At 44.6% G+C, this 16655-nt stretch overlaps 1 protein-coding gene across 1 annotated transcript in view; it reads left to right on the top strand.

Moving 5' to 3' along the window:
* The window catches only part of PAPPA2 (pappalysin 2), a 267658-nt gene that overhangs the window by 186461 nt on the left and 64542 nt on the right, over positions 1-16655 (top strand). Inside the window, exons 15-16 of the mRNA XM_047077368.1 lie at positions 1514-1691; positions 2900-3113. Coding sequence (XP_046933324.1) covers positions 1514-1691; positions 2900-3113 — 392 coding nt within the window. The remainder of the gene's footprint in view (positions 1-1513; positions 1692-2899; positions 3114-16655) is intronic.

Below are 16655 nucleotides of genomic sequence, written 5' to 3'. Positions count from 1 at the left end.
ACCTGCGGTAACCCATTGGCTGGAGGGACGGCTGTGCTCTTTCCCAAACAAGCCGTGAACTTCCAGGCCTCTTGGTTTCTGCTCATTCTGTTCCCTTCCCTCTGGACTCTTTCTTCTCCTCTACCCTCTGCTGCTGGGAAGTCCTGCTCATCCTTCATAGGCCAGTTCCCGGGCCCCCACCTCTGGGAACCTCCCTGCAGACACTTACCTCCTGCTCACAGAGGGGCGCTTCCTCCTCTAGCCCCGCCCCCATGTGCCATCTCCCCACCACAAAACAAGCACCTAGATATGAGAGGGCTGTCTCCTTTTTTATTTTTATATTTTCTCTCTTCTTGGTCCCCATTTGCTCCTTCTTTCGTTTTATCGTTCGCATCCTTTGTAGCGTGTTCTTCAAATCATTAGAGAAGGGAGTAGGCTGTAACGTATAACAATGTTATCTCTTGCATTTTCCTTCCTTGTTGCCTTTCGTCCCTTCCTCTCTCTCTCTCTTTCTTTCTTTCTTTCCATACTTCCTCTTTGGTTTTCTGACCCATTGTTTCAGCCTGTGATTTGCCATGCTGCTAGACGATGAGGTCCTTGAGGGTGTCTTGTGTATCCCAACCTACACAGAACCTGGCCCTTTCCAGAGGCTCAAGAAATGTCTCTTCGTTTATTTAGTGATGATGAACCCTAGGGCCACCCAACAAACATGACGGGCTCAGGGAACTGGAATCTCTCCAGTTTAACCACAGGTTTGGAAGGTGCCTTGTGGGCATTAATTCTTGGCCGTTCTTGGATACTCTGCCCAGCAGAGATATGTACGTTCGTAGCATTATCGGTTGGCTCACCCTCCAGGGTGTCAGCAGGAGCCGGATGACATGCTCTGAAGGGGGCAGTGTGAGAGACTTCAATACAGAGACTACCTATGAAGGCCGGATGCAGGGAAATCATAAGGATACGGTGCAGAATCCCAGGGTGACAGGGTGACATCACCTATAGGTCTGAAGAGTCGACTGCAGGGAGCAGTTAACAGAACCCACAGGAAGAGAGTGCAGGAGAGGATGGAGAGGGCCACCAGAGGACAAAGCCGGCGGGCAGTAATGCCCTAGAGAGGGAGCAGGAAGAATGAGCACCCTGACCTCCCTTTCCTTCCTGGCTCTGCAGTCTCCCACCTGAGTGTGCTAGGTGTTGGGGCCAAGCACAGTCAGAGGAATGAAACCCACAGGGGCACAGAACACGGCGGAGGAGGGCACAGAGTGGATCCAGGAGCCCATGGGGGGAAGCCACGAGTTGGGTGGGAGGAGTGTCTCCACTTCATGATTCTCTTACACTAACAGGGGCGGTCAGCAGCCGCCCACCTGGCTATTGTGAGACTGTATCAAAGCCAATAGGGCACGAAGGGGGAGCGAGGCAAAATAATTTGATCTGTTGTGAATGTTTGCACCAGTAATCACCGGGACTCTTCCAAAGCTTGGGAACTGCTTTGATAAGCCTTTTCATGTGACCTTGATGGAGGAAAATTCTCCGTTTCCAGAAGGAAATTCTGCTCACCTGTTCCTCTGGGCACTGGGACCGGGCTGTGAGCTGCATGCCCCTTGATTGTGGCGTTCCCGACCCATCTTTGGTGAACTACGCAAACTTCTCCTGCTCAGAGGGAACAGACTTTCTGAAGCGCTGTTCAATCTCCTGTGTCCCACCAGCCAAGCTCCAAGGTATTGTCAGCCAAGCAGGAGCCGAACGCAAGTTCTCTTCAGCCTCTCACTCTTTGGGGGTTCTGTGGGGGAGTCTTTCTTCCACCCTAGGACTCTTCCCATTTTCTCTGCTGTGCCACCCTCTCCTGATAACACCACCAAAGTCCCAAAGGGCAACGCTTTTCTTTGTCCTGACGACGTGGAAAGATGCCCTGTCTCAGGTCTCATTAATGAAAGACACTTAGACTTCCCTGTTTTTATTTGGTTGTATGTCCTCTGGAAACAAGCTGAGTAACAGTTGCCTGATCACATTAATAATTAAGAAACGCTTTACGATGCACATTTTTTACTTAACATTTACAACCTTCCTCTGCGTTAGGTGCTTTTAGTTCTATTGTATAGGTAAGAACAGAGTTGCAAGAATCGCCCCTGGCTGTGCTGAAAGTAAGAGCTGAAGATGGGAGAGAGCCTGCTCTGACCCCGCACTTACTCTTCACCTCTTCTCAGCCTTTGGTGTGCCTAACAAGGACCCAGGAGGCTTGTTACAAACGCAACTTCCTGGGCCTAATGCTGCCAGAGCCTGATTTAGTAGGTCTGAGGTGGATTGGTGATGTTACTGTGGGAAGTTCATGGATTGCATTTGGAGGGACCATGAATGGCCCTGGGGCATAGAGTGTGGTGTTTATGTACAGAACTCTGCATCCAAACTACCCGAGTTCAAACCCTGTGTCTGCCGCTCTGGCAAGTTACCTAAACTCAATTTCCCCACCTGCAAAGCAAGAGATAATGATGGTATCTATTTCAGCGGGTTGCTTCAGGTGTGAACTTTATGCAAGTGTCGTAAAATGCTTAGAACAGTGCCTGGCATATAAGCCCTCTCAAGGTGTCTTCTCTGATTATTAATATGTTTTCCACGATACTGCCACTAATATATTTTTGTTATTTGTAGTTGGGAAGGGAGGTAATGATTTGGCCGATAGCTATTCTTCCACTCTGGTCAGAAAATACCTACCTGACCTCCGTTCTGTGTAGGAGATCACAGGAGATGCTCAGTGGGGGAAAGAGAGATAGCGTGAACACTGGACTGAGATGTTAGAGACGATTCTCAACAAAGACTTACGTGACTTCCCGAGAACACCGACAGCTTGACAGGTTTTTGTTCTTTTCTGCTGCACGTTGGTTTCCGGACTCTGCCCTGAGCATCCTGTGCTTTTCTTTCCTGGGGTCAGGACTGAACCCATGGCTGACTTGTCTTGAAGACGGGCTCTGGTCCCTCCCGGAAGCCTACTGCAAGTTGGAGTGTGACGCCCCCCCTGTAATCCCGAATGCCAGCCTGCTCTTGCCTCACTGCCTCCAGGGCAACCATGACGTGGGCTCCGTCTGTAGATACGAATGCAAACCAGGCTACTATGCCGAGCCGAGTGCCGAGGGTAAAGTCAGGAGGTAAGCTGGGTTGTTTCTGGGTCTTTGCAGTTCTCTCTGCCCTCAAACTTTTACTTGTAAAGCCCAGACCATTGTTTTGGAAATAATATTAAGATCTTCCAGTTGTCCATTGCTTGTTGCGTTTGTTTTTCTGTATAATCTCTCTTTACCTGCACAGGTGTATTCTCCAGTCATGGCAGACAGGTTGACCAGGTGTGCTTTCTGTAAAGATATTCTTTCCCATAGGAGTTCCCATCAGCCTCACTTAGGGGCTTTTTATTTATTTGTTTGTTTATATTTTTTAATTTTTAAATTTTTAAAAATGTTTATTTATTTTTTTTTTAATTTTTTTTTTCAACGTTTTTATTATTTATTTTTGGGACAGAGAGAGACAGAGCATGAATTGGGGAGGGGCAGAGAGAGAGGGAGACACAGAATCAGAAACAGGCTCCAGGCTCTGAGCCATCAGCCCAGAGCCTGACGCGGGGCTCGAACTCACGGACCGCGAGATCGTGACCTGGCTGAAGTCGGACGCTTAACCGACTGCGCCACCCAGGCGCCCCTGTTTATTTATTTTTGAGAGAGAGAGAGAGAGAGAGAGCCAAGTGGGGGAGGGGCAGAGAGAGAGAGAGACAGAGAGAGAGAGAGAGAGACAGAATCTGAAGCAGACCCCAGGCTCTGAACTGTCAGCACAGAGCCAGACGTGGGGCTCGAACTCACGAACCATGAGATCATGACCTGAGCTGAAGTCGGGTGCTTAATAGAGTAAACCACCCAGGCACCCCACTTAGGTGCTTTTTAAAAGAATCTCTGCCCTGGGGGCACCTGGGTGGCTCAGTCGGTTAAGCGTCTGACTTTGGCTCAGGTCATGAACTCACAGTTCATGAGTTCAAACACTGCCTTGGGCCCTGTGCTCACAGCGAAGAGCCTGCCTCAGATTCTCTGTCTCCCTCTCTCTCTGCCCCTCCCCTGCTCTGTCTCTCTCAAAAATGTTTTAAATAAACATTAAAAATAAATACATAAAAATATCTCTGCCTTAATTACTGTTTTCCTTGAAAGTAAGTGTTGGGAGCTTCCCAAGTGTTACGCATGTCGCCCAAATCCAACTGTGGGCAGAACATCCTCATCAGGACGGTTGGGAATTTATGATTGTGGCTCTAGGAGAAACTGCCTGGGCTGGTCCCCAGTCCAGACATTTATTACCTGTGTGATGCTGGGAAGGTTTCTTTCTCCGCCTCGGTCTTTCTCATCTGTAAAACAAAGACAGTAATAATAATACCTATCTGATAGGGCTTGTGTGGGGGCTAAATTAATTAATTAAGTAATTAAGCATAAGGTTTGGTAAATTTATTTTAAAAACATAAAACTCAATACATATTAGCCATTACTATCATTGTAGTCTGTCTGCCTTCTCCCTCCCAGGTTCTGTGTGCGCGCACGCTCCTAGAACATTCCCAGACCTAGGGAAACCAGGAGCCTTTCTTCTGATCAGAAAGAACAAAAGCCTCGCGGCACCCTTTAAGAGGAAAGGCTCTGAAGAGAGTCCTGCTGGGCTTCAAATCCCAGTCAGCCCCCCTTTTTTTCAGCTGAGTAACCTCAGGCAAGTTATGTAACTCTTGGGTCTCCTTGGTAAGTTGAAGATAATGGCCACTTCAGTGTTGAGGTGAAGATGGCAGGAAATAATGCACCCCCTCCCCTGCCTGCCTTGTGCCAATGGCTCAATAAAGGGTTTCAGAAAAAGAAGGCTTTTCTGAACAAACAAAACAAACAAAAAGCTTTCAGAAAAAGGAAACTCCTTTCACTCAGTAACTAGTAGCTATACTTTCCCTATCATAAATTATGTGGTATAGGAGAAAATCTAGTTTGTTTCTTACCAAGGACTTAATTAAAAGTCTCCCCATGGTAGGTATTTTTTTAAAGATGGATTTTTAAAAATATTTTTAAGAATGTTTTGCTTATTTTTGAGAGAGAGAGAGAGAAAGAGATGGGGGGTGGGGGAAGGGGCAGATAGAGAGGGGGACAGAGGATCCAAAGTGGGCTCCACGCTGACAGCAGTGAGCCCGATGTGGGGCTCAAACTCATGAACTGTGAGTTCAAGACCTGAGCCGAAGCCTGCCGCTTAACTGACTGAGCCACCCAAGCGCCCAGGGATTTGTGTTTTGAACTAACAAGATCCCAGCTATGGCATTACCAGTGAGGCCAAGGGATACAGGGTTTGCTTATAAGCTAGACTTCTTTAAGGGGACAGAAGAATATCAGGAAACTTACTCTCTGGCTCTCATTTGACCTTCACTAGTCAGTACTCAGCCATCTTTCTGTGGGGTGGATTGAGTCTGACTTTGTCCAGAGCCTTCCACTCCAGAGAAAGCCCGGGCTTCTACAGGCTTCTATGTGTGTGTGTGTGGGGGGGGGGGGTGGGGAGAGGGGCTGAGGGGGCGGAGGGGCGGGGGGCAGGCAGGGAGCAAGTCAGGCGAGAGCCAGGCTGATGAGAATATGAATAATACTGATGAAAAATTCATTAAGAGGCAGCACTGGGTTCAGTGGACTCTGGCAGGTATAGTCAACAGTTTTTGACAACTGAAAACACATTTGCATGTGATTTTCATAGGATCTAGATCAATTTGCATAGGCACACACTGACAGGCAGTGAGGACCTGGGCCACCTTCAAGTGGTATTACAACTCACCTGCAGGCTGCTGTTTTCTGGCTTCTTCCTTCTCTCTTCTTGCCTCCATTTTCACAGACCTGCACCTGACTCAGGTATCTGCAGAACAGTGTGGAGAAGAATTGAGGGGGAGAGAAAATTCTCCAGACCAGGAGGAATTAAGGGTGGAGGGATTATTTCTAGCTCCCTCGGCCCATGGCTGAGATTTGTGTTCAGACTGAGCCTTCCCCCTAGAACTTTGGGCTTTCTGCCTTAACCTGCACCTCTGACTCGGCCGGCTTTCCCAGTCCGGGCAGGGGCACACAAGGGCCATTTGTTGGCATGGCTCTTCTGGTTGAGAAACTGGAAGCTTGCAACATCGGCATCGGTTTTGGCATAAACATTTACATTCGCAAACACCGTGTTGAGGAAAGATTAAATTATTTACCCCACTGTGTAAACTGATTTAAATCTTAGTTTACACCTGTTTACATAGCAGGCGGTGGATTGGTAATCAGAAGTTTGCAAGCCGGGCGTAAATCACTGTCACTTACCGCTTCTGTTTACCCAACAAACTATGTCAGCCTTGTTCCTCGCTTGGTGGAAAGAGCCCAGAGTTGTACAAATGGGGCTCTAAACTTCTTTCTAGGACATGCGAGCAGGAGAAGAAATTGAAAAAAGTAAGCAGGGAGATCAATCTAGACAGAGTGGGCACAGGCTCATTATATGCGGTTCTGTGCCTAGTGGAAAAAACCCACTTGATGGCCAGATTCGCACCTGATTGTTTTCATGACTCTGAACAATGTACTCAATATCCATGTGTCTCAATTTTTGCATCCATAATGTGAGGGGTAGTAATTTCTACCCAACAGCGCGGTTTTGAGGCTGAAAGTAGGTAATGCGCTGAAAGCATTTTATCAACTGCCATGTTCAGTGTAAGTACCAGGCATTGCTTTTTGTTCATTTCTTTTTAAAACAAGGAAACAACTACCAAAATATCAGCCAAGTACATTCCCTTGCTCTTAAGTCTGTTGAACGTTGTTTCAACACGAAAGGGAGACAAGCACTGGATCTGACTTTTCTCTTCAGATCGACCCATTTCAGTTGTGTCCCATTCAACTAGGAGGTGGCAGGGAGGGCACGGCACCGGCTGGCAGGTTCATCACGTGCGTGCTCTGTGCCGGTCTCCTGGCTGGGGCTGAGGAAACACGCGTGAGGAAGATCTGGGATCTGATCTCTGGGAACACGCAGCCTCCATGCCCTCCCCCTTTCATGTGCTTTATTTCTCCTTGAAGTACAGTAGAGAGGGAGACGCAGCCACAGGTGGGCACTTTCACCGGACCCCTGGACTCCTAGCCCCTTCTTCCCAGGATTTGAGAGTGGCACCACCCGCACTGGATCTAGTCCCTGAGGACAGGCAAATGCAATAGCTTAGGCCTGAGTCAAAGACTCTGACCCTGAAGTCATGGCTGGAGTCAGCATCACCCAAGCCCGATGGCGTCCCCAGAGGGAGATTGATAAGGAGGGTAAATGGATGTTGGGGGAGCAAAAAATTCAATAAAACAAAAATAAACATCTATATGATGGTAGAGCCATATCCTGAAATAGCCTGCTATCATCAAAGATGTTTGGGAGAATATTAAAGACGTGGGAAAACATTCACAATACAATAATAAGTGGGTAAAAGCAGGAAAGTAATTGTTATAATCATTGATATGATCTCTATTTTCCATATTAAAATTATATTTTATCACTTCCTTAATAGCTGGAAATGATTATGATACTAGTAATTATAACCTCTAAGTAGTAGGTTCATAGGGAACATCTTTTCTTTTTCTTTTTTTATTTATATATATTTGCTAAGTTTTCTAGCTTTTCTAATGAGGTAAATGGATAAACGGTTTAAAAACTGAAATAACGAAGTGAGCTATTAAGAGTAGATTATAGCAATTTGTGGAGGCAGAGAGTGATAAAAGTAAAACTAGGCAGATCTTTCTACATAGGCAAACCCAGGAGAGACCAGCACCCCAAGAAGCAGGAGGAAAGGTCCATGACCTTTCCACCACGTGCCCAAATCTTTCTACGTTTTTTGAGGACAAACACTGTCTTTATTCTTGAAGGCCACTTCATACCTTTTCTCATCCAGTCCTGACACCTCTTCCCTAACTTCCCGTGTATCACCTCATTCCCCAAAGTGAAGAGTCTGCTCACAGGTGTGCAAGCTCATCTACACCCCAAACAAGCTCTCCCCCTCCCTGCCGTCTAAAATGCAGTTCATCACCTTGGTTCTGGACCCCATCTCCCTCCTCAGAGATTTCCCTCAACACATTTCCCCTTTTCTTTCCTGCGTCTGAGGCTTCCCTCTTCCTCTTGCCCGGTTACTTCTCTTTCGTCATGCTCAGGTTTCACCCATGTTACAGCACAAATGAGCAAAGCCTTTTCTTGATCCCATGCTCCCATCCTGGCTACCGTTCTTTCTTTCTCTGTCCCTTTTACACTGAAACTTGTGGTAAGAGTTGTTTGTCTTCACTCTCTCATTCTTGCCCTCTTTTCTGTCCTCCACACCTACATTCACGTTTTTACTTTCATCTCTTCGCTAGATCTGGGCCTGCCACGGATCTTTCTACTGCCAAATGCAGTGACTCTTCTTGGACCTCAGGTTACTTGAGAATATTTGGCTTGTGTTGGGGTCACCGTGAGAGAGGATGGACCCTCCTACCTGTAATTTGGTGTGGATGGTGAAACTAATGATACCACACACAGACCAAGAGAACATGAAAAGGTTTATGACTCACAAAATGAGGTCTTCTGGGACGAGAAGGAGAGGATCCCAGGTTGACCTTCAAATGGCTGGAGACACAAAGGCAAAGAGAGAGCCTGGAGTTTTGTGGTGCTTAGGGAGTGGGGCTTATGCCAGGGCTTATGTTCATGTGAACAGAACCTGTGTGGCTTGAACTTTCTGCTGAGGCCAAAAGAGGACGCACGCACCTTTCTGACAGGCTTGCTCCATGAGGGAGGCGGTGGGGCTTGGAAGCTCTTGGCAAACATGAAAAATGGAGTCAGGCTCTTTATTACAGCATTGTTGGCTACACCCTGCTTGAAACTTCTTCCTTTATTCTGTTCTGTTTCACTCCCTGATTTTCCTTCTTCTCTGTCTCTTCTCAATTTTATTTTCTAGCTTCCCCCCTCTGCCCGTTCCTTCAGTGTCGGTGTTTCTCTGAGCTCACTTTTCTCTCTTGTTCTGCACACTTGTCTGGGATGGAGCTCATTGACCGCATAGCCTTGACTATCATCCACACGCTAATGCTTCCTAAACCCATACCTGCCACTCTAGTCTCTTCCATTAATGGCCATAAGTACCATTAGAACCACTGCTCATGGATGCAGCCACTTGGATATCCCATCTGTACTTCAAACTCTTACTATATAAAACAGAGCCTCTTATAATCTCTCAAATCTTAATGTTCTTCTGTGTTCCATGCGATTCATCAGGCCAAGAACTTACACATAATTTGAGACTCTTCGGTGTCCTTCACCCCCAATCAAACCAGTCATCAACTTCCATCTAGTGTCATCTTACTGACTCTCAAATATGCCCATTTCTCCCCATCCCTGCTGCCACTTCCCTGTAACAGGCCACTATCTTTTTCCACTTCTCAACTGGTCTTTCTGGCTCTAGTCTTTCTCCCTTCAATACATTTATCACTCGGCAGCAAAAGTGATCTTCAAAAAATTCAACTCCATTTGTAGTTTTTCCCCATGTGAAATTGAATGGACAGCCTTTCTGCCATTTCACTAGGGGAAAAAAAATCTTAAACTTAAAATAGTTTCAAGGTCTTGTATAATCTAGCTGGGCTTTGCTTACTTCTCTAGGCTCATTGCTTACTCTCTTCCCTGGGAGACCACTTCCCTCCAACAGTTACACACAACACCTTCTGTAGTGTAGGTTCTCATGCCACTGGATTTATTTTACTTTCTCACATAAGCCTTGGCTAACATGCCTCTGGGTCAGAGCTCTCCCGACAAGGATCTTTGCCTTAGCTGACTCTTACTCTCCGATTTTCAGCATAGGTATGGTTTTACCTAGGAAGACAATCAGATCTCCCATCTGTAAGAAGTGCCCTTCCCATGGGTCGCACTGCACGCAGAAATCTTCTGGCAACATCATTTATCTCGCTGAGTAGAAGTTGTCAGGTACTTGTCTGTATTCTCCAATAGACCATAAATATTTGTTTAGCTCTGTGTGCCCAATGGTTACTACATTTATTGGTAGGCACTCAATAAATACTTTATGAATGGATGGAAATGCATTTATTAGAAAAATCTTGATAGGAATTTGGGGTTAAATTTGAGGCTAAAAATGGCAAAGGAAAGGGGGGGCGGTTTCTTAGGAGGGAGTGGAGATCTCTATTTCAAAAACTTTAGAGTAGAAGAACTCTAAAAACATATGTGTATGTTTTTCTTCTAGCATTTGTCTCAGTAACATGGGAGGAACAGTCTTCCACAAAGACAGTTTACTTTTATTTATTCAACACACATGTAAACTTGATTAACACAACTCAGTACGAGTTGTTAGTCACACAAAAGGATTAGATCTCTCAACAAGCTCCCCAGAACAACAGTGCTCTTACCTGACCGCATGTTCGACTCGCCTGGGGAGACTGAAAAAATGTTAATGTTCAGCTCCTACCCCACACCAATTACATCAGAATCCCTGCAAGTGGGACCCAGGCATTAGTGTTTTGCAAAGCTTCCCAAGTCACTTCAGTCTGCGGCCAAAATCAAGAAGCACGGCCCTAGTGGAATCTTTGTTTCTTTAAGAACAGTATCAGTCATGGGATTTGGACTTGCCTAAAAATATCCAGAGTAATGTTTTCTTTTTTCAAAAGTAGTGTCACAGCACTTTTGCACGCCAGATTTTTACATGTCTCTTTGAGGCTTATTTGTTTTTGGAGTTAGTCAAAAAAATACAAACAATTGTAGCTCCAAAGAAATTGTTAAATTTAAGTAGTTTCACAAGTTCTTTCTTACTGACATTTTACAATACACACACAGGCTCCTTGAAACCTCTTCCTTTTTCTCCCAAGCAATTTACTTGCACATATATGTCATTATTCATCACGCCTTTATTGTTTCATTCACTTGACTTCCCAGAAAGCTAAAATAAATGTGTTTGACTTCTATTTTATCAAAAAGACCATATTATATTCCTCCTTATCTTGCACTCCCATGGTTACCTTGTTCTCATTTAGGTGTTATCTTTATGTGTGAAGGTTAGGTTAACCTCATTAGGGCCCATAATTAATTTCACTTCGAAATTATTCCAACCTTCTAACTTTACTTAGACAGCCTCTCCCTCTATAAGCCATTCATCAAGGTGCCAAGTGAAGTGGGCTGTAGTCGTCAGATCTTCCTCAGCCTGATTGTAAACAGCTATACTTTCTGACAGTCACCCGTGGTATCAGTTTTTCCAAAGAACATCAATCTAGCTGAGTTCTATAAGCACAGACGTAGGTCAAAACTGTGATACATTGGCCTCACACTATGACTCGTTAGTGTTTAACAGATATTTGGTTGGTATACCTCCTCAGTGGAGTTTGTCTCTTCTAACTTGGGGGGAGGGCTTGGGATGGCCTTGGACTAGTAGACATGTGGACTTTAGCCATCTCTACACATAGAAAGATCATTTGGTATGGAAGAGAGTTAAAAAGCCTAAGGCCTTGGCTCCGTTCTGTTGGGTTGATGATATAATAAGACGATCATATAATATATTATGATATAGTAATGCAGACCTTGATATATGGTAATAGTAATATGGGTCGATAGATTATTATCCTCCAGACAGATGAGGAAACTGAGACTCAGAGTATCATTAGTAGCCTTCCCATAATCACTCAGCCGATATATGGTGTTAAGTCATTCTGACTCCAAAGCCCATGCTCTTGGCTAACAAGACTTTCAGTATTGAGCAAATTACTACATATCTCTGGGCCTTTTTTCCCCACGTCTGTAAAATACGGGAAAATCTTGAGTGACTTCCAGCTCCAACAGCCTGTATTTCATTTTCCATCTCAGTAGAATCAATGAGAAGAGTTAAGCACTTTGGCATAACACCATTGAGAGAAGCGATACGTGACAATTTATGGCCACCAGCAAAAACACAGAGAAGCAGTGATATGTTAGTGTACAGGCATCATCTTAGTGGGCAATATTTACAGTAATACTTGGAGAACTTCTGGTCCGAGCCAAGGGTCAAGGTTTCATTCTCTTCTAATTGATAGGTTCTGATGGATTGTTCTCCATTCACACCTAGGAGGATTGGTTCTTCTTTGAAGACAAAATATGGGTACATTTTTAAGATCTCTAGAATTGACTTTAAAGATTAGTACTTCCCTAAACCTTCCCTAACGAGGAAAATTTAGTTAAAATGCTAAGCAGGCTTTCCTTCGTCCAAGATCTATCTCTTGGCTTAGTGGTTAAGTACACAGGTTCTGGGATTAGTGAGATCTAAGTGTGAATCCTAACTCTGCCATTTATTAGCTCTTAGACCTTGGGCAGGTCACTGGTCTATATTGAACATCACTGTTTTTACTTATAAAATGGATTTTAGGAAATAAGAATATGTATAGATTCTTATAAGGATTAAATTGGGTAATGGCTGTAAAGAACTGAGCACAGTTCTTAGTCATTGAAGCTTTAGGTCAGCAAAAGCCAGTATTTTAGCATCATCATTATCATCATCATCAGGTTAATTCCCCTTGCAAAATAACCCTTGCTTTTGGTGTGTTTAACATGTAAACTCTTTCTTTAACAACGAATGCACTCAGCTACATTTTTATCAGTGGCTGTTGTCTCCCACCTATGGTTGGTGCCCTATGCTCCCGAAAAACAACATGGAGACCAGGAAGACTGAAGCTGGTCTTCCAATTAGGAGGTACAGGTCTTCAGTTACCGGGGCCAGTGGGGGAGTGCATTTCCTCTGCCTATAAGACACATACACACACACACACACACACACACACACACACACACACATCAAAACAGAAAGTTCATTAAATTTAAAAAATATGTATGCAGTTTCCTCCCCCAATCAGAACTCTCTCTAAATGCTTCATCTCATCCTGCTGTCAACTCAGTGAGTTATCCAAATACTACAGTGGCTTCCAGTAGACCATGAAAAGGAAAAAGGGGGACGTGGGGAAAAAGAAATGGAAATGAAATAGTAAGATAGAGCTAGACATACTTCAAAAATTGGGGCCAGCAAATAAGGTCAGGCTGGTCTGGGAGGAGAAAAGAAGGGCATGTCCTGGAGATGTTACCTAGATTTTGAGACCCTTTTGATCTTTTTGAACTGTGACTTGAATCTCTGAGGTTCAACTGATTTTATCGTACCATAGGAAGCGAAAGAAAGACTTGGCTAATGTAATGGAGATGTGTAGTGAAGGTAAATGTGTGAAATTCCTTAAATATCCTGGATTTGCAATTTAAAAAAATCAGGAAAATCATCTATGTAATTTTTAAACTCTGTGTCATGACATTGTGCATAGGCACATATGAATACATGTTAAACCTATGTAGATCTAGGACCGGACACATGTGTTTTCTGTGATTTGCCAGTTAAGGGACAGGACACGCTATAATCTCTGGGTACACTCCTGCATCTGGGAGAGATGGAAATTTGTTTTCTTTCCATTAAGACATTGTCTGGCTTTATAATTAGTGTTTATAGTAAATACATGCAAAGTTTATCCTTGGAATCCTCAATTCTCTTGCCATTGTAGGATAATGTGAGCTTTAGGCTAATCTATTGCAGCCTCTTTTGGCATCAGAGTGACTAAGCCTCTCCTCCAAGCCTTGGCCACTCAAATGCACACCCGCATGTAGGCCAGCTCGCTGCTGCGGGCTGCACGGGGCTCCAGCCATTGGCGTGCAGGCCTTCACGTCAAATACAGCATTTGCTGAACTCATAAGTTTCCCTGTGACCTTCAGTCTCAAGCTAGGGAGCATCTGATTGCAAAACTGTCCTTCCTCTTTTGATTTGATATTACACTGACTGCTGATTTCTCTCTTAATCAGGAAGAATAATATTTAAAATCTTATATGAGTAAGCACTGGATTATTTTATATATGATATATATATATATATAACATACACATATACATATATGTATATGTATATATAACATACTCATCATCATATAACTCATGTGAGTAAGCACTGGATTAGTTTATATATGTTATATATATATCACATATACATATATGTATATGTAACATATACATACACACATATACACACACATACACCATACACACACACGCACGCGCATACACACGCATACACATATATACACCAATAGGAGTTTCTTCGACCCATACTTTCTCTCCCTGATGCCTTTTCTTTGCTTCTTTTTACCCCTACCTCATCCTCTGTCTCAGTCTCCTATTAATCCCTTCTTTAGCCTAGTGGGTGAACAGGTTGATTGTGACCTTCTTTTGGTGTCTAGTGATGGGGTCAGGTTAAGCCAAACTGATTTACAAACTGTCTCCTGAAGGATTCTGGGAGGGACAAAAATCTGCACAACTGAGTAGGGTGGAAAGCCTGTGTAGAATGTTAACACAGAACACTCATCACATACACAGGGAGAGAGAAAAAGAGGGATGGACTGGGGAGTGTCGCTGAGTAGATCTTTTGGTCATCAGAGCTAGTAATTTCTGCTGTTCACTGAGCATTGCATGTGCCACTCATTGTACTACATACTTTATATACACTAACTTATATGAACTTCTTTTTTTAAACATTTATTCATTTTTGAGCGACAGAGAGAGAGCACAAGCAGAGGAGGGGCACAGAGAAAGAGGGAAACACAGGATCCGAAGCTGGCTCCAGGCTCCGAGCCATCAGCACAGAACCCGATGTGGGGCTTGAGCTCAGGAACCGTGAGATCATGACCTGGGCTGAAGTGGGATGCTAAACCAACTTATATAAACTTCTAATAATCTTGTAAAGAAGCTGGTATTAAACCCTGTTTTCAGGTTGGAAAACTGAGACAAGAAAGCTAAATAATGTTTTAAAAGCCAGAGATTTATTTGGAGCCACACCTGGAGTTCAAGCATTAGTCTCCTGATTCCAAGTCACCTGCTCTTTACCACTTGGCCACACCGTATTCCTGATGGGAATCACCCAGTGCAGCCACTAAAAGCCTACTGAAGTCCCCTAGGACCTCTGACTCTTCCTCTTTAGTCAGGGAAGGTTTCAAGGAGAATGTTAACCAGCCTTTTCATTCTAGCCCACATCAGAAGGGTGAGCTGTCTGGAGCACTGTAAATGTGGGATTCCCCTGTGTGAATTCCAAAGTCCTTAGGCATATCACAACCTTCCAGAAGTTCTCAGAACTTAGTGGGCTCAGATTTATCATTGCTATGACTTCTGGACAAGGAGCTATGTAAAGAGCTTTGCTGTCCAAAAGAGCAACAATGATATGCAGTGATTGAAGAGTTAGTTCCAAGGTGAGTGTGGGGATGTGTGTTTCTACTGTGAGCACTTCCCTTTTTTCTAAGTTTATTTATTTATCTGAGAGAGAGAGAGAGAGAGAGAGAGAGAGAGAGAGAGAGAGAACGCACACGTGCAAGCTGGGGACAGGCAGAGAAAGGGAGAGAGAGGGGGAGAGAGAATCCCAAGCAGGCTCCGTGCTGTCAGTGCAGAGCCCGACGCGGGGCTTCATCTCACAACCGTGAGATCTCGACCTGAGCAGAGATCAAGAGTTGGACATTTAACTTGACTGAGCCACCCAGGTGCCCCTACTGTGAGCACTTTCTATCTGGCCTGTCTGTGACCTGGGCTGACCAGGAACAGAGATCTAGCAATACCTGAAGGAATTCATACACTGAACACTTTGTGAAGATAGACAAAAGAGTTCTTGCAGTGAGAGAACCTGCCCTCTGATACTGAATTCAGACAGTTTGGGGCCCTTTTTGGCCAGAGTTTTGTCCTACCTTCCCTCCCCCAGGTGCTTCTCTTGCCTTGCCTCTTCCTGAACACAAGATAGAGCAAGATAAAGCTGAACATACTTCAGAAATTAGGGTGGGCGCACGTGCATATGTGCACACTTTTCCCATTTATACTTTTGGCCAAGGCTTCAAACACACTCCACCTTTCACACCTCTGGGTTCTTTCACGCAGCGTTCTTCTGGCAGGTATGCCCTTGTCTCCTTCCCTGTCTAATGAACCCATCTCAGAGTGTTTCTTTCCTGATATCCTTCATGTCCCCAAGCAGTGCTGGTGGCTCCCTCTCCGGGCCCCCCATAGGTCAGTACTCTGGTTCTACAACTACTCCGGTATCTGTATCTACAACTGCAGGGCTTTCTGTAATGCACGGGCACATACTAGATGCTCAGTGAATACTTGTTGAGTGGATGTATGAATAGACAAATAAGTGAATGATGGAAGATGGTGAAGGCAAGAGATCCCTGTTTAATAGTTTTTGTCTTGGACCCAGTTCACTCCAGCATTTCAGTGTAATTACCAGGTCTGCAAATACACACTGAAGGGAATGAGTATTAGAATTCTGCAGAATAATGTTAATTGCCATTGTACATGTTTGGGTTTAAATCACATGCATTAGAGAGGAACTTCAGAATGTGTTAAAATCTGGGGGTAACCTGAGAAGATTCAGTAGGAAGGTAACCCTGTTAACTATATGGAGAATGACGTGAGGGGCCAAGGGACTCGTGAAAAAGAGATTAAGTGGGAGCTATTGGACTTAAAAGGAGAGAGGCTGAGGGTTGGACAACCAAGGCCGGCACAGTAAGAGGTAGAGAAGGGCCTCGACCTTGAGTTAGGTGTTCAGACCGGGGGCAGGGCATTGTTGCATCTGCAGATTTGGAGACCTAAGATTTAGTAGCAGAAAGTCCAAAGAT

Source organism: Lynx rufus, unplaced genomic scaffold (genome assembly GCF_022079265.1).
Source record: "Lynx rufus isolate CCGP_SWC_20201006 ecotype Redwood Valley unplaced genomic scaffold, mLynRuf1.p SCAF_15, whole genome shotgun sequence".
Taxonomy (NCBI): domain Eukaryota; kingdom Metazoa; phylum Chordata; class Mammalia; order Carnivora; family Felidae; genus Lynx; species Lynx rufus.
Note: the sequence above shows the minus strand (reverse complement) of the source record. Positions and strands in the feature narration are given on the sequence as shown.